Genomic DNA, 20,736 nt, shown 5'->3' with positions numbered 1-20,736 from the left:
TCAATGTTTCTAGTATCACTAAACTAAGCAGTAACATGGGGTAACCAATGTTTCTAGTGTCTCTAAAGTAAGCAGTAACATGGGGTAACCAATGTTTCTAGTGTCACTAAACTAAGCAGTAACATGGGGTAACCAATGTTTCTAGTGTCTCTAAACTACGCAGTAACATGGGGTAACAACTGTTTCTAGTGTCTCTAAACTAAGTAGTAACATGGAGTAATCAATGTTTCTAGTGTCTCAAAACTAAGCAGTAACATGGGGGAACCAATGTTTCTAGTGTCACTAAACTAAGCAGTAACATGGGGTAACAAATATTTCTAGTGTAACTAAACTAAGCAGTAACATGGGGTAACCAATGTTTCTAGTGTCTCTAAATTACGCAGTAACATGGGGTAACCAATGTTTCTAGTGTCTCTAAACTAAGCAGTAACATGGGGTAACCAATGTTTCTAGTGCCTCTAAACTACGCAGTAGCATGGGGTAACCAATGCTTCTAGTGTCTCTAAACTACGCAGTAACATGGGGTAACCAATGTTTTTAGTGTCACTAAACTACGCAGTAACACGGGGTGACCAATGTTTCTAATGTCTCTAAACTACGCAGTAACATGAAGTAACCAATGTTTCTAGTGTCACTAAACTAAACAGTAACATAGGGTAACCAATGTTTCTAGTGTCTCTAAACTACGCAGTAACATTGGGTAACCAATGTTTCTAGTGTCTCTACACTAAACAGTAACACGGAGTAACCAACGTTTCTAGTGTCTCTAAATTAAGCAGTAACATGGGGTAACCAATGTTTCTAGTGTCACTAAACAAAGTAGTAACATGGGGTAACCAATGTTTCTAGTGTCACTAAACTAAGCAGTAACATTGGGTAGCCAATGTTTCTAGTGTCTCTAAACTAAACAGTAACACGGGGTAACCAACGTTTCTAGTGTCTCTAAACTAAGCAGTAACATGGGGTAACCAATGTTTCTAGTGTCTTTAAACTAAACAGTAACACGGGGTAACCAATGTTTCTAGTGTCTGTAAACTAAGCAGTAACATAGTGTAACCAATATTTCGAGTGTCTCTAAACTAAGCAGTAACATGGGGTAACCAATGTTTCTAGTGTCTCTAAACTAAGGAGTAACATGGGGTAACCAATGTTTCTAGTGTCTCTAAACTAAACAGTAACACGGGGTAACCAACGTTTCTAGTGTCTCTAAACTAAGCAGTAACATGGAGTAATCAATGTTTCTAGTGTCTCTAAACTAAGCAGTAACATGGGGTAACCAATGTTTCTAGTGTCACTAAACTAAGCAGTAACATGGGGTAACCAATGTTTCTAGTGTCTCTAAACTAAACAGTAACATGGGGTAACCAATGTTTCTAGTGTCTCTAAACTAAGTAGTAACATGGGGTAACCAATGTTTCTAGTGTCTCTAAACTAAGGAGTAGCATGGGGTAACCAATGTTTCTAGTATCACTAAAATAAGGAGTAACATGGGGTAACCAATGTTTCTAGTGTCACTAAACTAAGCAGTAACATGGGGTAGCCAATGGTTCTAGTGTCGCTAAACTACGCAGTAACATGGGGTATCCAATGTTTTAGTGTCACTAAACTACGCAGTAACATGGGGTAATCAATGTTTCTAGTATCACTAAACTAAGCAGTAACATGGGGTAACCAATGTTTCTAGTGTCTCTAAAGTAAGCAGTAACATGGGGTAACCAATGTTTCTAGTGTCACTAAACTAAGCAGTAACATGGGGTAACCAATGTTTCTAGTGTCTCTAAACTACGCAGTAACATGGGGTAACAACTGTTTCTAGTGTCTCTAAACTAAGTAGTAACATGGGGTAACCAATGTTTGTAGTGTTACTAAACTACGCAGTAACATGGAGTAACCAATGTTTCTAGTGTCTCTAAACTACACAGTAACATGGGGTAACCAATGTTTCTAGTGTCACTAAACTACGCAGTAACGTGGGGTAACCAATGTTTCTTGTGTCTCTAAACTAAGCAGTAACATGGAGTAACCAATGTGTCTAGTGTCTCTAAACTAAGCAGTAACATGGGGTAACCAATGTTTCTAGTGTCTCTAAACTAAGGAGTAACATGGGGTTACCAATGTTTTTAGTGTCACTAAACTAAGGAGTAACAGTCACACACAGCTGCATCATAGACGATACCAAGTGTTTGTTGGGGGTGATCTGGCTATATATTTACATACAGTCTTTGTTAGGAACAGCAACTCAATTGACGGTATAAGGGAAGGGAAGCAGACAGAGGTGATTGATAGCTGATTATAAATCTGAGAAAACCATGAAATGTATAAAAACAAAGTGCACCAAATTAAGAGAAATGTAATTATAACTACTTGTAAAAATAGAAGCTTTAAAAAAGTAAAATATGTAGTTTTAGACCAGAATCACTCACTAGTTCTCAGAAGGGCTAATCCACTCTTTAAAAGGTGCACTTAAGTAAAAAGCCTAGCTATTTAGACATGTTAATTGTGAACTAAAAGGTAACAATATCAATGTATTATGATATGCCACCAGATCAATAGTAAAACCTGCCAGAAACATGATATGAAGGTTTTATAATATTGATTTACAAAAGTAGAGTTTACATAAACCATTAATTTCCTGCAAGAGAGAATGAATATATAGATGATATAACAAACTATTTCTTATTATCAGTGTCTTATTTTTTATGTTTGTATAAATCAGCTGCCTTCTTCAAAGATCTTCAGCCTGTCATAATATTAGAAACACAAGTAGACAGAGTGAGACCGACAGCAACCCTTGCACCGTCAAATCACTGGATGTGTTGGTAACAGGCCCTTTCCTAGGTTGCTGTCCATTCACCAGCACGATAGTGTCAGATGCTACAAACGATACAAAAATCTGTTCACTCAGAGCAATTTGAAGTTGTCAACTCACAAATATTGCAAACCTATAAACGTTTTCTCTATAATCATGCGATAGTTGTAGCCAGTTACAATGGGCAACTTCAGCAATTCATACATTCACATGCTATTTTTCCAACGTTTACAAAATCACAAGCAGATATGAATTATGGCACCATCTGAATCAACACTACTGCCACTTCTAGATTCTCTATATACGGAGTACGTGATTGGAGTACACTTGAGGGTTTTGGATTCATTTACTTACACTCACAACTTTTAGAGGATTTATAGTACCTTTTCCCTTGATTGGGATAAAAGAAGATGTACCTAGGGTTAGGTACCTAAGGTTAGGTACCTAGGGTTAGGTCTGTTACCGGTGATAAGTGTATGCATGATGATGGCTCAGTAAAAGCTGTTGCCTGAGATCTTAACAGATCCATAGTTTTGTCCAAACAAAATTTGTTAGAAAGTTTTGCTCTAGGTTTCATTGGAAGTTCGTCTTTGTGTGAGCCAAAAATAAGAGCAGTTGCCCCGTGATCTTTACAGTCATTTTAATGTTTCTGAGGCTAATATAATCGAGTGCTTACCTTATCACAAATGTATTTGGTGCCTGCTTAAAAGGTCTACTGGATTTGTTCACTAGTCATCAATAGGGTAATAACTGTGTTAGTCACATACCGATGAAAGCAGTATGCTTGTTTGTTTTATTTCATCAAAAATATGAAAACAGAAAAAAAAGAAAAAGAAAAGAAATAATGATGAGGCCCAAACTGCGCAGTAGCATTGCTAGTCAAGGCGCTGGGCCACAAGTTAACAGCAAGCAGCCAGAAACTATTTAGTCACCGCTCAACAGGTACAGCTTGAAGGCACGTCTAAAAGTGGGCATACTCACAACCCTACGCAGTTCATCAGGCAGAGCGTTCCATTGTGCTGACTGCTGGTATGACATTCTGCGATGACCCGAAGCAGATTTAGAGGGAGGTAGCTTTAGATTTAAGGAAGAGCAACGAGTGGGATATTGATGAATGCGATGTGATTTAAGGCTGTAGAATAACTGATGAGACGCGATGAGAGTTCGAAATTCATAGAGTTTATTCACAGTCAGAATTGAAGATTTTTGAAAAAGTGGGCGGGTGTGTTCTAATTTAGGTTTTTTATGTAAAATCCTGAGAACTCGTTTTTGTAGAAGTTGAAGTTTGTTTAAGCATTTACCTGGGGCGTTCCCCCAAGCCTCAATACAGTAACTGAATTTAGAATGAATAAATGTGTTGTAAATTAAAGCCAAAATTTTGTGGGGTAAATACCTTGAGCATTTATATAAAAGTCCTAACAAAGGTCTAACACTATTAAAAAGTTTTTCTATGTGAAACTTCCATGATAAATTTGTATCAATGTGAACACCCATGTGAACATCAATGTGAGTATGTAGAGGACAACTCCAAGTTTATAGATACACATAGGTCTAAACAGATGTTTATTGTGTGTCCAATCCCCTACACATACTCCTCTAAGTAGGCTATGTCTAGGGAATCTAAAAGCACCCTAGAAAGGAGCTTGCTTGAGAGAAACAGATAAACTAGAAACATGAAGAGATAATAAGTTCAGAGTTATCACCTCTAACGGACATGCAACTTTCAGCCTCTCCAATACTGTTGCTAATACGGCAGCAGTAGAGCCTCGTATAGTCAACTTCACTGACAGCATCTATGACAAGTGTAGAAACCAGCATTCCAGTTGAGTCATCTTCAGTCAGATTCCCAACCTTGATCTTGGGATCTGTCGGTTTTATATCTACTCTGCTGGCTGACCGGTCGCTGCAATAACATTATCAAACACATACGGTTATCACTCAGGCACTAAACAATGCACCGAGGTTAGACAAACAGTAAATGTACTAAGGGAAGGCGCTAAAACAAACAGGGATGGACTGAAAGCATACACAGGGTGATGTTTAAGACTGTTCGTTTGGCTCCAACTTCTGATAGCCTTGACATTAGGTTCAACATACAGTAGATGCTCCTACAACGTAAATAACCTGCTCCTAGAACATTTACGATATATGGATTTTGGGATTTTATGTTGTATGAACACTAAAATACACGTGAATTGCCTAATCCATTCCAAGATTGTCCCAAACCCACTCCTTCGGCTCTTCAAATAGGAAAAACTAAAACCCAACTTTTTAATTTAATGACTTTACAGCAACTGTGGTATTATTGGTTTGTATCGACTGTTTTCTTTTTCTATGATTACTTTAACTTGGTTTAGGGTTCATGATTAAGGTAACTTTTTAATAAGTTAAGGAGAACGTACACTTTCAGAAACAACTCAAATCATTTTTTCCCTTTTCTCATATACCACATTTCTCTGCTCAGAAAAAAAAATGCTCATCTCTAAAAAAAGTAAAATAAAAAAAAATATTTACTATCTAAAGAGTGATGTCTGTCTGTCCATTATTTTTAAGCCAGAAGTAAAGGTTAGGATAAAAGATCAATTTCAACGAGAACCAACCCATGACATTCAGATTGGTAGATCGCCACTATGACACCTGTACCAATCGACTGCCTTCAAGTATTTCTGAATAATTGCGCAGCTACTTATTCTTAGTGCTTTATAGACACATCTGATGATCTCTCACAGCATGCTAAACTGCGAGGGCACTAATATATAATAGAGTAGACCTACCACTATATGTCGTTTTTTCTCCCAAGTGCGCTAAGCGAGAAAACGATATTTTTAAGGTTAGCTATGGACTCTCGTTATTCAAATCGAAGTTGTGAACTTGCACCGGCTTGACGATTTACGCTATAGAACATTTATTTTTGACGTAATACAAAGCAAAAACTTTACATAAATTCTTTGCGTTAATTATAATCTATATTATAGGAGGTTGTCTTACCAGTTAATTTTGTAAGCAAATAGTTCATTTTAGAAAATACTGAAGGCAAAAACCATGACTCTATAATTATTCTTTTCATGATCAATAAAAATAGAAGAGGCCTTAAAGACAGCCAACCTACTGCAAGCAAAAGTATTATTGAAAGGCACTGAGCGAGAAGGTAGTACAAAAAGTCATCAGCACTGACGTTCAGCCCCTCATATACCAGGGTATAGTCACTCCACCTCATATACCAGGGTATAGTCACTCCACCTCATATACCAGGGTATAGTCACTCCACCTCATATACCAGGGTATAGTAACTCCACCTCATATACCAGGGTATAGTAACTCCACCTCATATACCAGGGTATAGTCACTCCACCTCATATACCAGGGTATAGTAACTCCACCTCATATACCAGGGTATAGTCACTCTACCTCATATACCAGGGTATAGTCACTCCACCTCATATACCAGGGTATAGTCACTCCACCCCATATACCAGGGTATAGTCACTCCACCTCATCTACCAGGGTATAGTCACTCCACCTCATCTACCAGGGTATAGTCACTCTACCTCATATACCAGGGTATAGTCACTCTACCTCATATACCAGGGTATAGTCACTCCACCTCATATAACAGGGTATAGTCACTCTACCTCATATACCAGGGTATAGTCACTCCACCTCATATAACAGGGTATAGTCACTCCACCTCATATACCAGGGTATAGTCACTCCACCTCATATAACAGGGTATTGTCACTCCATTAGGTCAGTTTACACTAGATGCTATACAATTGAATCAACTGAGAAAAAAGTGTTTTAAGCTGGCATACGATTTATTGATTTACAACAGTGATTTTAACTCACTATTTTAATGTATTCATTTATACGTTGATTATCATTAGAAGTGCACAGGGAGCTTCTTGACTGTTTGCTGTGCTAGACTAGACTAATTTATTTCACTGAAAGATTTTGCCACAAACAAGTCAGCAATGAATCAGACGACACACAATAAGAGAAACAATATTATAGATTGCCACACTGAAAGCATAACAAGGAAACATTTCTGCACTAGCTTGTAAAAACTGTTGATTCGCATAATGTGTCGCATCAGCTGACATACAGGTGTGATGATCATGAATAATCAAAGAATACAAACATTGGTACATTACAACTATGGCACAGCTGAAAGTGATGAAAGAATCAATGCTTGGCGTATTCATTTGTTGTTAAAAATTGATTATTAGCAAGCCCAAATGCTCTTGAACAGAGTGATTCAACAATAACACTGATAAGTATTAGTTGTATGACAACTGTTCTAACTAATCAGAAACGGCACACTTGATGTGACACGCAATTTATCGATGACATAGGCAAATTGAAATCGTTAAATCACTCGACCTTGAGTAAACACATTTCAAAGGCAGGTGAATTAAGTTTGATTATGATCCAACAAATGGAACTCAGAAAATAGATGTCAAAAATCATGTGGCAAGCCTGAATGAATTTGTCAAGCTTGGCATAGATTATAATTTGTCACGTAGTTGGCAGCTCAGCAGCTGTTGGCACATACACACACCACCTGCAAATCTGCCACTGCGGCAACTAGAACATTGACGTGCAGTGATTCATGCACATAATCAACTACAGCTTTTAACTGATCCAAGCTAGATAATAAACACAACTATGATCCAATAATCTGGTATCATTGTGGGTGGGCCCTCTCATATCCACAAATTAGAAACTCGCGATTGCGTTAGTATTAGTAGTTGACAAAGAGCAAGTTGAAACATAGAATATGTTGTAGGCACATAAAGCGGGTACACAGTAGCTTTACATCTTCTATAATATCTATCACACATCTAATTACAAAATTAGACATAAGGATGCTCTTGGATTCCTTATGCTTACCCTTCCGAGGCGAAATGTAAAAATTTCAAAACAAATCTACCATGGAATGGGGACATGTAATAATGATCCATTAGTCCTCTGTGCATTTATAAATTTGGAATTATTTTATACATCTCCCTTTTAGCGATAGCCAATCAACACTGTCAATACTCAATTGATGACTCACAATTGAGTCCAATTTTAGCGTACACGATTGCATTTGTTATGTGTTTAGTTATTGCAGCCTGAAAAGATTTAAAATATTTATATGAAAATCTCAGGCTTTTGGTTACTGTGTACAATTGTGTATCCGTTATCAAGGTAAAAACTATCATATTTCTCTTAAAGTGTGAAGAGTAAGCGGTTGGAATCCGAGTGCCTCGCGTGTAGCCAATCGTGAGACACTATATATACCGTAAAACCTCAAATTGAACGCCACCTTTATTTGACCGCCACCTCCAATTGACTGCCACCCTGAAAGGGTTGAAAAATAGAGCGCAATGGGGTTCAATTAGAGGTTTTACGGTATATATTTATATATCTATAAATTTATGTGCACATACAGTCAAACATGAATAACTCGAACTCCACGATACCGAGCGAAAGTGTTCGAATTATCAGAGTGTTCAAGTTATCAGAGCACTGTCACAAGTCCATGTATTTACTTCATAGATATAGTAAATGGGTTTACTATATCTATGATTTACTTATTTATTAGTAGATATATGTACATATACAAACTACAATATAAATCAAAAGCACAAATGGCTTGTTTCAAATTAAATGGTTCTAAAGTAAAGTTTAAAACGTTTTCATCAAAAAGTATAGAGATTTTTCTATCACTTGAGATTGGTTTGTTGTTTGATATGATGTTATTGCCAGGACGTTTTTTAGATTGACATTGGCAAAATTTCGCAGAGCCACATTTTCTTCTTTTTAGGCTCTGCCCATTTTTGCTCTTACGCAAAAATGGGCAGAGCCTAAAAAGAAGAAAATATATATAAGCTATACGAGCACACTCAGTATATGTTTGAATGTGGTTCATTGCCTGTCATACATGTATGCTTATGTATATTTTAAACATGAATCAGTACTTAAAAACATAAAAATGTGCAAGATCTGAGATGGAATCTTGATCGTTGTTGAAATGCTCAAAAGAAAAGCCATCTTTTTCTTTTGAGCGTTTTACCCACGATCAATTTTGCCGATTTTTCTTGAAGTTTATGCAAAGATTACCTCACTTTACCTTGCTTCCGAAGGGCGATCGCGAAGCAGATGTTTGGTATAAATCAAATTTCACCAAACCTTTAGAAAAGTTGTTGACAAAAATATTTTGCCGATGGTGGTAATAACGATGCTTATGAATTACGAAAAGTTGAGGTTTACCTCTATGGCTTGGAATAAAGTGATTTTCTAAAGCGATAACAACCGTTTCGGTAGCCATTGGGAAAAAACAGTTCGAGTTAATAGTGTTAAGTTCGAGTTATTTATAGCAATTTATCATTACGTGGGAACGGACCAAAGAAACCGTTCGAGTTAACCATGTGTTCGAGCTATCCGTGGGCGAGTTATCCATGTTTGACTGTATATATATATGTGCACATCTATATATATATATATTTCTTAAAGTATGTGTATTCCTCCAGCTATAGCTATTAAAATCTTGGAAAAAAGGAATTTTTGCATCTTGATAGATTTCAACTCGCGACAATTACCACCAACACATCACCAAGTTTCTTATCCGTACGTTCTACCACTGAACTAGAACCGCATAGTAACCAAAGAAGTTTTCATATACCGCATACACCATACGAGTGCAAATTATTTTAGCCTCGTGTCCATGAGTTACGGTGCCTCTGTTCAAAAATATTTTGGGACCTAAGTATATGCAAAGCGATGCTTCTTAGTTTTTTTCTTTAGGGCTAATTTATTCGGCTCACCGATATCGACAATAATTTATTTCGAACTTAAAATTTGGCGATTTGTGTACTGATTATATACAGTGGAACCTCGGCTCTCCGGACCCTTCGGTTCTCGACCAACTCGGTTTCCAACCAAAGGTTTTGAGATTAATTTTGCTCGTCTCAAATCTCGAAATTCGGAGCAAACCAGAGCATGCGCATTGAAATTGGAACAGCTCCGGAAACAGCATGGAACATTCAGTAACAAACGAAGAAGAAATTTACGCTTCATAAATTTTTTACAAAAAGGAAGGAACCGTCTGGGACGACGTCTCCTTTAACGAAGAGATTTGCTAAGGAGATAACCCCTCCAGTCGAGTTACCCTAAATTGTTTTGGAGGAGGTTTCGCCTTCAAAGATGTCAAGAAAACGTGCCATTGCTGTTGATAATTTTTTTCTTACGTCTTTTGATGTAACTGATCTGTTGCATTTTTTGCTGTTTCATCATCAATTTCTGTCATTGTATCTTAACCTTTAATGTTTATGATGTTTCAAGAGCAAAACATACGAAATGTTTACTTCTATTTTCTTTTCCATCATCATAAATAGAAAACCTTTTATTAAAATTAAACACGATCTATATCTACCCATTTTTATTTATAGTATGCAGAACAGTTTATGATGTGAAATGTAAAATACTTTACCGAAGTTGTTTCCTCGCCTTGGAATGGATTAAAATTTACTTACATTCATTCTAATGGAAAAAATTGTTTCGGATCTCGAACATTCTTCTAGAACTCATTAGAAGATTAGAACATCCTTATTAGAAGATATATATCGTTGAAAGTTATGAAAATTCAAATATACAGTGGTTTGAAAACCTATACAGTTGTTTTATTTATTTTTAATTTAGTTGTCCTGCACAAAACTTTTAGTTACAGTTGTTTGACAAAGTTTGAAAAGCTTTACAGTTGTTTTTATTTTCTCTTTTAATTATTTCGCGACACAAAACACTTCTCTCGTGAGATGTACTTTGAAAGTTAGAATAGCAAATGTTATTATATGTTAAATACAAATCAATTTCTTTCCAAAGAATTTTTTATTACTTGGGCAATGCCGGGTAGCACAGCTAGTATTATAGTGTATATAGGTCTTAGATGAAACTAGCTTGTGCTGGAAATAGCAAAAATGTAATCAAGATCGTTATAATCAACTACTTCAGTCAATCATAGATACATCGGTTTCGTTACGTCTGATATAGACGAACATGACTATGGCAACTAAGAAAACTACATGTAGTAGTATTGCACTGACCAAGAGGCTGCCACAAGATCATTAGAAGATGATTAGCAGCTATCATATGCCCCTAACAGTCACCCTAGACTCCTAAAGCATGTCAAGCCAGCACTGTTTGTATGATAACATGACAGAGATATCTAAATAATTGTAGTAACATAATATTCACTTTTGACACATGGCAACGAGTTGTGAAGCGGAGATGAGCTTATCTATAGCATAGAATACATGTCTGGCTCATCTATAGCATAGAATACATGTCTGGTTCATATTTCTCCTAACTAGATGGAGCAAGTGTGATAATAAAATACAGTCTATCCAAGTAGTAGATTGGCTGAGGTTTTTCTATATTTTTGACAGTGACCACGTGACAGTTTGTCATTTGTAACTGTCACTTGTGACAGTGACCATGTGGCTTGGTACAAAGTAAAAATAGTAGTGATCGACTTTGAAGCTAGTCTTAACTAGAAACTTCCATTTGTTGACTACTGGCTATGCAATGACAGCAGATGGAGCGCTCGTTATGTTATGCCCATGAACAAATGCTGACACATTTTTGACCAGTTAGACCGAGATCCTTGATTGGTCTAAATACTTATCAATCCCTCTCAGTAGGACTTGGAATAATATGCGAGTACAGACTATTGCATTTGTGACTCGAAATTGCACAAAAACAATATTAATCAACAAGGCACTAAAAATCTGCGCCATTTTTAGTTATCCTGGCGATAGGAAATTGGCTAAACAGACCCAGACAGAAAGCCTTTAAGCGGGTAAGAAAGCTCATCACAAAAACTATTTTAAATACATCTTGAAAAATGTAATTTGTTTGGGGCAGACTATTTAAACCATGATGTTCTACAGAATAGTTTCAATCATACAGTTTTATTGCCGATTCCTCCTTCAACATGATAGTAATGTTATTTTGTTACTAAACTTCGCTGAATTTTTACACGTCACAAATATTTACAACCAAGACGCTCCACACAATGAATACATACACGCAATGAATACATACACGTAATGAATACATACACGCAATGAATACATACACGCAATGAACACATATCGACACTGTATTGATCGACACCGTTTCGAGAAAATTCAGACTTCATTTATTTGCTGGAAACTACTGCATACGCTGAGACTATTACTTGCTCGATGTTTACTTTTTACGTCCAAAAATTTGTACAACAAAGTGATAGCAAGTATTGGTCAGACTACATATGTATAACAAGGTGATAGTAAGTAGAGGTGAGACTACATATGTACAACAAGGTGATAGTAAGTAGAGGTGAGACTACATTTATACAACTGGGAATCAGTTTGTCAGTTTACTTGGGTTTTGGCACCACAGTTAGCTAGATTTTAGGAAATCTGACTCCTTACACTTTTCCTAGAGTGCATCCAGACCTGCCTATTATTCTTTATTCAAATAAATAGGGACTATAAAAAAGTAACGTCTCCTAGATGGACATCTTTGAAGCATAAAAGCCCCAGTGAATGATTCATAACTTGTGCCTATGCAAACAAGGATTGCCTTGGCTGTGGAGAGAAAGAGTAATTTTGTTTATATTGAGAATTGGAGTGAACAAAAGGCTATCAACTGACACCGCCAGTCAGTGAACTCCCAAAAAGCCAAGTGACCTACTTGACCCAATTTAAACAAGCAGTCTCATACGAATAGTTAAACCCAATTACGATATAAGGAGAGAGGACCGCAGATCCTTACAAACCCAGCGAAAAGATAGTTTGGCACGAATCGCTTTTAGGTTCATTTGTTGTCCACCTTATTATAACTACACGCGTCTCTCCAAGACTTCCACTCAGACTAATCAATGAAAGTACCATCGAGTTTCACTATATGACGATTTAATAGTTTGGTAGCGATTCGACTGTAGTAGTAGACGGTTTGAAAATCGCCACCATTTAAAAAGATATCGCCAACCATATTTAAACAATATAGTCGTGTAATGACGATTTATCTCACACCTGACGACTTTCAAAGTGAGCGATACTAGTCTTATTCTAGTCTTATAATAAGCTCATGCTATGGTCTTCCACGCACATGGGCATTCATGAAATGAATGTTTCTAATTATCATGAACACAAAACAGTTTAAAAAAATTAAAATATACAACAATATGGATAAAAATTTACAAATTCTTTACATAATGATATACCGCCAATCATATATTTGCAACATCAAATCATTTGGTGATTTTTGGAAATCATGAAGCTCCGCTATGACTAAAGACCAGCATACACTGGATATGTAGTTTTTGTATCATCTAATCGTGTGTACATAAATAAGTAGCGCGCAATTCCTGTGAAACTATAGACATGGTTAAACATACCTGTAGATATAACATATGAATACGCATAAATGTATATTGATGAATATGTGAGCTATAATAGAGCCAACCTTTTCGACGTGTAGTACCAGCCACTAGAAGTAGGTGATGGGTTGGCAGACCTGACAGAGCACTGCAGTTCTGTATGGTAACCCAGCTTTTGATAGACTACGAGTAAGTGCACTTTGAGAACTGGTGGATCTACAAAGAGACCGTAGGTGTATAGTTATATAATCACGGTTAGCATACATCTAGCAGTTACAGCCTTCCAACTTCATCAACTGCTACCATGAGACAAAAATAACACTTTCAATTGAACAAAATTCCAAAAATCTAAGACCATCAGAACCAAGTCACATGCCGAATGAGGATTGGTGCTTAAAGGATTGTCTGTGGTCATAACATTCAGAGACCACGTGATATGAATTGAATCTATGATCAGTTGGATGGTGTGGGTTTAATCAGAACAGCTATTAAAGACATGCGTGCGAGTTATGTATTTTGAGTCATTCGTTGGCAATCATATTACTGGTTACTACTCGAATCAATTCACTTTTAAAATTATCTCATTTTGACAAGTCATTTGTCAAGCAGTGACTAACACCAAGATTGTGGTGTGATAAATGAGCAGTTGTTGCAGGAATGAACGCTTTTCTATCGGTGATATGAAGTGATGTTATATTTCTAAAGCTAAGGCTAACACCAATACGATAGAACACATTCAGACTAAACATAGCTTGTGGATTTGATCAAGCCCGTGCAAAGACCTTCAAGGTCAATAGATACACCCCCATTGCGAGTAGGTATTAGCTGTCAGAATCGGTTGCCTATGTGTTGTTTTTTTTCGTGAACCAGTATGCGATTAGTCTGATAGAAATGAAGATAAAAATCTATGCCTATTTCCCAAAGGATTGGGTGAGAAATTTATGAGCAGTCTAGAACTAAAAATGGGTAACACTGAAGCGTAACACACTTTCAATGTGGCCTGGATGGTAGTATACATGCAGATGCGATTAGCTCACTTCTACAGTAATGTTTGGAGTGGCAACAGCTAACCTGCACTCTGTGTAGCGTAATAGAACTGTTGTCAACAGAGATATGGTGCAATGATATTAAAAAATCCAATAATAATTATAGGCATGGACATGCCATGAATATAAATCCTTTTACACTATTGGTGCGTTTACACTGGCCAACACCGACTCCGATTAGGTGCCAATACCCCGACTCAGACAGGTACCTCAGACATTTCACGTATGGGTGCCGACATCGACTCCCCCTTTACATTGCAACGATCGAACTATTTTTGTCGGTACCAACAGCCAATCACAGCGCTTCGCTGTTCTGACCTTCACCCGACCACGCGAAGACGAGTACACATAAAAATCAACGCGCTTGATGTGGGAAATTATATACTAGTACTACACTACTACTACTGCTCCTACTACTACTACCGCTAGAAGCAACTACTGAATGCCGAATGGAGTCTTCCGATGACGATGAGATTTTATTGATGGCAGGATCGGCTGCGGCAGCTCTGACAGTCTGTATTATATGTTTGTATATATTTTATTTGTCTGTAAATATTTTATTATATGTGTTGTCCTTTTTATTATAGCCTTGCTACTCGTTATGCTATCAATTGTCGTCGTTTATGTTGTCATATCAACGCACTAGTGGGCCTAATTATTGGCCATTTAAACATTGTTAACCGGTGTTCCTACTCGGTCCCGTTAGCCGGAACGGGCAATTTTATTGTATATAAGGGAGCAACGTTCACTTAGTAGACAGAGAAAATGGCCGTACGCTCCTCGGCTAGTGAATTTCCTTCGCTAATAAAACATTGAATGAAATCACACGCAATTTATTTCTGTATGAAATAATCTAGATCGTGCCAAGTAAGGGCCGGCAAATTCCTTTACAGTAGTACTAGTAGTCGAACTAGTAGTAGTATACCTACTAGTAGTAGCCGTACAACTGGCTATTCACTTTTAATTAATTTAAATAAAAGTTCACTATCAGAAAGAGCACGAGGGAAAGTTTAATGACAGTCTCCTAGCCTCTCATTAAACCTAGCCCTTTCGTTTCATAAACTTAGCACTGTCATTAAAGCGTAGGCTCATTTAATCAGAGGCTCCTAGCTTCTGATTGGCTGATGAGCGTCCGATTTGTCGGTGCAACCGGGCACTGCTGGGTTTCACCGACACCGACTTTCAAATCGTTACCGACACCGATCTCTCTGTTCACACCTACCGACGCCGACTCATCAAATTTGTCTGTGCTCGACAAAATCGGTGACAAAATCGGCCAGTGTAAACGCACCATATCAGTACCCATCAGGATTGGTAACATCATCAGCCTGATATCAATAGCTGTTTCCACTAGGCAGCAGCAAATTGTTGCATCAAAGAAAAAAGTCTGCACATGGAAAATAATATAAAACCTCAGGTATATCGATAGAGCATCGGTATACTATGGATATGGAATCAGGTTGCCAAAGTACCGTCGAACCTCTATTTGAACGGCATTGTGCGCTATTTTCAACACTTCCTCTATTGTTGCGACCAAATAGAGGCTGGCGTAGTATTTTTCAAATAGCTTCTCAGAATTTTGGGAAGATAAATTTAACCCTTTTATGGGCGAAGCGAATGTTGCCGAGATGTCGCTCCCTTGGGCAACGCGAATGTCGCCGAGATGTCCCTCCTTCGGGCGGAGCGACATTAATCCTTTTAGATGCAATAAACCTGCTCTAGCTTACCTCAAACTTGTAGCAGATCTTTTAATAAATATGCATTGGGACACCGAGAAATATCTCTACCAGTTGATATATATTGCTTGCAATTAACCTGCAATGATATTATCGCCTGTACTTTGTTTTGCAATATGTTTGAGCTTTTAATTTTTTTTATTTCATTTTAAATTTTAAGGCATATTTTTATTTTATAACTATTTTTAACAATGTTGCCTAAAGGCTCATTGCATTCATTGATATGTTTGCTACAGTTTGCAGCCAAAACTGGCTTTTTATGTGCAATAGAAGAGGAGATATGAGCGTTGATCCATTGTGAGGAGTGTTAAGATAGTCGCAAGGATGCTATCAAATAATATGCTACAAATCTGCAAATTTATAAATTATATTATAATAATAATCTATCAAATGCTACAAATACATATTCAAGAAGTGACATAAACAAACCATACTTATAATATATGCAGAAACAAAAATTAACATTTTGAAACAAAAATATATGCATCATTTGCTTGGCCAGTTGTGTTCTGATTGTTGCTTTCGATGGAACGATTTTACCTTCTGTCAATACCTTCAACCATGTCTTCTCACCTCAAATTTTCTTCTGTACTGCTGAACTATTCGATACTAGCCTCCAAACAATTACAGTGAAACCTTGGTTCTCGAACGCTTTGGTTCTCGACCAAAAAAATTGAGATTTGTCCGTCTCGGATCTCGAACATAAATTAAGTTCTCGACCAAACCGGAGCATGTGCATTAGCACTAAACATTTAGAACAGCTTCGGAAACAGCATGGAAACAATCGTTAACATAGAGAGAAGCAAGTTACGCTTCATAAATTCTTTACAAAAAGGAAGGAACCATCTGGGACGACGTCCCTCTACCGAAGAGATTTGCTTGTTTTGGAGGAAGATTCTGCTTCAAATATGTGAAGTAAACGTGCCATTGCTGTTTATATTTTCTTTTTCACACAATTTTTGATGTAACTGATCGGTGTATTCTTTGTTGTTTCATTATCAATTTCTGAAATTTTTGGCATTGTATCTTAACGTAAAATGTTTTCGATGTTTTAAGAGCAAAGCATACGAAATTTTTACTTTTTGTTTTCTGTTTTCATCATCATAGATAGAAAATATTTTATTAAAAATAAACACGATTTATATCTTCCCGTTTTTATTTAGAGTATGTAGTATACAGTACAATTTATGGTGTAAAATTTTTAAAAATACTTTACCGAAATTGTTTTCTCGGCTTGGAACGGATTAAAATTTACATATATTAATTCTAATGGGAATAATTGTTTCAGATCTCGAACAACTCGGTTTTCGAACAACCTTCTGGAACGGATTATGTTCGAGAACCGAGGTTCCACTGTATTTAGAAGAGCAAAACTTTCATGCGTTGCATTTCACACAAATAATAATAAACTTGTAGCCAGATGGGCGCTAAACACCACTTTTAGCCTAAAACTAGTCGTTCATATACCCTACAAGATGAATTTATCCGCGGAGTTATATTTCACGAAAATTGTCTTTTCATGCATATTCGCGGATGAATTTATTCGCGGCTGAAAACTGCCACTCTCTAAGAAAAGTTAACTCTATTGCGGCTAGTGATAGAGTTATTCCTACGCATGCGCACACCGCGTGTTCCGGTTTATATTTAGCTTACAACTGCAAGGCGATCATGCTAAGCTACGGTAAACAATTTTTGCTACGCCCAGAAGTTTTCACGAATATTCATCACTTTGAAGGCCTTTGATAAGCCAACAACTTGTGGTAAGTAATGAGTTTTTCACATTTACTAAATTAGTTGAATTTTACTTTGGTTCTTCGGTAAAACGCAATACTTATTTTTACCATCCCTACCGCTTCATTATTTGTTTTAGTGTGAGAGAGAGATTTTTCATCATACACCGAAGAACAATGATTGCAAGGGTGGTAGATATCATTCTTAGAAGATCACCAATCATTCAGGGAAGTCTGGAAATTGAGGTTGAAGTGACCGCAGCTACTTACGAGGAGAATATATCTGTTTTTAAAAAAAGAACAAAAACGCCTTTACGAGCACAAATCTTTGGCCAACCCGCAGAACTTTGCAATAGTAAGCCACGAGGAGAGTTCTGATGATAACTTCCTTACCAGCCATGTAGTAGCGAGAGAATCGCCTTCAACATCTACCCAAGACAGTGACAGAGCTGCTATTACCAAAATAACTAGTCAGAAAGCACCATTCCACGCTAGTATTCACATATCAAGAGAACCAGTTTAATTTTATTGCTAGACAACCGCCATATGGACTAAACTGTTTATATTTACTCCATCGTTTGTAAAATTTTATTTGTATTTGAAATATTTTATTTGTACACTCAAGTTTGTAATAAATTAAAATATATCTATACATGAAATAAAATATATAATTTAATCATGTTTGCTGCAGCGATATCAAGAAGTTGTTGTCGATGAAGGGGTCTAGGTTGACTGGTTGCTTCTCTGCCAATATTCCTGCCTTGATGAATATTACTACTTGTCTCCAGTTTTCGTAATCGGAGTAGGTTGTTTCATTCTCAATCTGCAGTAAACACAAAAAAGAAAAATATTAACGAGTGTTAAGGAAGTACAAAAACAATAGCTGAAGTATTTAATGAAAGCGATAAGTTTTTAAACAGAAGAATTAACTAATGCAGTTGATTATGGAAAAACGTATCTGCACTGCAAATCAAATACATACATACCATAATGTCCAGATCATGATCGTCCTCGACTTCGGTATTAGAGATTGATGGAGTTGATTTTAATGTAAAAAGACTAAGAGAGCTTTTTTGCGACGCTGAAGCCATGCCGAATAACTTGTGAAAACCTTGAATAATTTTGTAAAGTTTGACGCAATGGCAATAAAGCTCAAAGCCTGGCGATGATTTTAAAGAAGTTTTGGAACTCGGCTACGTTTAGTACTTCTGCCTAGCGGCTATTTTCGCGATGACGCCATTCTGCATATCTTGTGACAACCTCGAATAATTTTGTAAATAAATGTGATGCATTGGCAATGGTGTTAGCTCAAAGCTCAGGTAATGATTTTAAAAATGTTTTGGAACTCAATTACGTTTAGTATTTATATTAAAAACTAGGCTAGCGACTAGTTTTCAATTTGAATTCGCGAATTTTTATGATCAACGAATATTTTCATCCTGTAGGGTACCATCATAAATGTAAACCGTTTTTCACATACGTTGAAGTATCAAGACCTCGTTGAACAAGGAGCTACTATTAGACTGATACAGTTACAAATTATATCTGTGGTGTTGTTTCAGAAATTTAACGAAAAGAACCGAAAATCTTTGAAGTTGGAAAACGGGTTTCGATACGAACAGCAACCACAAAAGAATTCATTGTTAATGATGTAACCGAGTCACTATTAGTACGATTTTGTGGACACTTTTCTACGGATCTCTTGCTATTCTGGGTTCATAAAAATTAAAGAATGTCAAAGTAGCGGTCAAATGGAGGTGGCGTTCTATTAAAGAGTGGGGATCTATTTTTCAAGCCTTCTCCTATAGTGGCAGTCAAATAAAGGTGGCGTTCAAATAAAGGTGAAATTCAAATAAAGGTTTAACGGTAGTTTGACTAGCTTGTACCAATATGAAAGGCAAACGGCGTCAGTCATGGAAAACGAATGATTTACGTCATCAATATAATTTTTATCCATAGAATAAGCTTAGTTTGCTAAGAATCCTTCGCTCTCAAATGCTCCAACTGTACATGAGCTAGTAGCGAGCATGAGATTCTGCTGCATGAGCTATGCTCTATCACATGACCACACAGGCGATATACTATGATTTGATAAAAACAAGGTAAATTAGTAAATTGGCCCATCGTTCCTAACCTTTTTGGAGGTACTGAACCCTGCAAGTATCCGCATCAAACCTTTTTGTAGCTAGAAATGCATATGTATATTCGTAAATGAACAAAATAAAATATGCTAACTTCGTCAAACCCTGCCAATGCCTTACCGAACACTTGAAGTTTGATCATACACAGGTTAAGAACCACTGAATGAGACCAAGCTATAAGACCAACAATAAGATGTACTAATAAAGGTAAACTTACGTAGAACTGTAACAGTAACGCTCTGAGTCGGCGGCAATTCTGTAACTCTGTTAGAAGCAGAGCAGCGATATGTGGCATCGGCTGCCTCTGTTAAGTTGCGGAGCAACAATACACTACCCTGTAAATAGGTCATAGGATCTTTACCCTAAAGACTGGTGCTATACAACAACACTCTACTATATCTATCTGCCTTGTCATCATAAACACTGTCAGCAAAAATAGTAACAGATAGCAAGAGCGGAGTAAAGGTCTGGCTACAAATATCAAATGAATTCATCGCCGATGTGTAGATGTTTGCTTTGGCTACACACACTGACACTATCAAACCATCCACCATGTTGACACAAATAGATTGACCAACGGTGAATTGGGCTCAGCCGTGTGAGGGCCATGACATATTGTTGGAGTTTTCAGTACCGTTATTGAGGTATCATCAAGATATTTGTATTATCCCACGACCAAACGAGCGGAGCGAATGTTTGAGTTTTATGATAAATGCATGTGCACACAACTCACAAAAATTATTCATCAACAAGGTCGCAAACCCTTGTACCGAAATCTCTTCAACAAATTTAACCATTTTTGTGTAGAGTCATTTAAGTATAATAACGATACAAAACACATAAAAACATATTTAAATATGTTACCAAGT

General features: G+C 37.0%; 1 protein-coding gene across 1 annotated transcript in view; it reads right to left on the bottom strand.

Annotated features, from left to right (window-relative positions):
- Window positions 1–2,182: 2,182 nt before the first annotated feature.
- The window catches only part of LOC137391123 (lachesin-like), a 33,510-nt gene continuing 14,956 nt past the window's right edge, over window positions 2,183–20,736 (bottom strand). The window contains exons 6-9 of the mRNA XM_068077486.1: window positions 20,085–20,202; window positions 13,301–13,430; window positions 4,513–4,712; window positions 2,183–2,874 (exon numbers count right to left, since the gene is read on the bottom strand). Of these exons, the coding sequence (XP_067933587.1) occupies window positions 2,744–2,874; window positions 4,513–4,712; window positions 13,301–13,430; window positions 20,085–20,202 (579 nt within the window). The 3' untranslated portion in view covers window positions 2,183–2,743. The remainder of the gene's footprint in view (window positions 2,875–4,512; window positions 4,713–13,300; window positions 13,431–20,084; window positions 20,203–20,736) is intronic.

Source organism: Watersipora subatra, chromosome 3, assembly GCF_963576615.1.
Source record: "Watersipora subatra chromosome 3, tzWatSuba1.1, whole genome shotgun sequence".
NCBI lineage: Eukaryota > Metazoa > Bryozoa > Gymnolaemata > Cheilostomatida > Watersiporidae > Watersipora > Watersipora subatra.
Note: the sequence above shows the minus strand (reverse complement) of the source record. Positions and strands in the feature narration are given on the sequence as shown.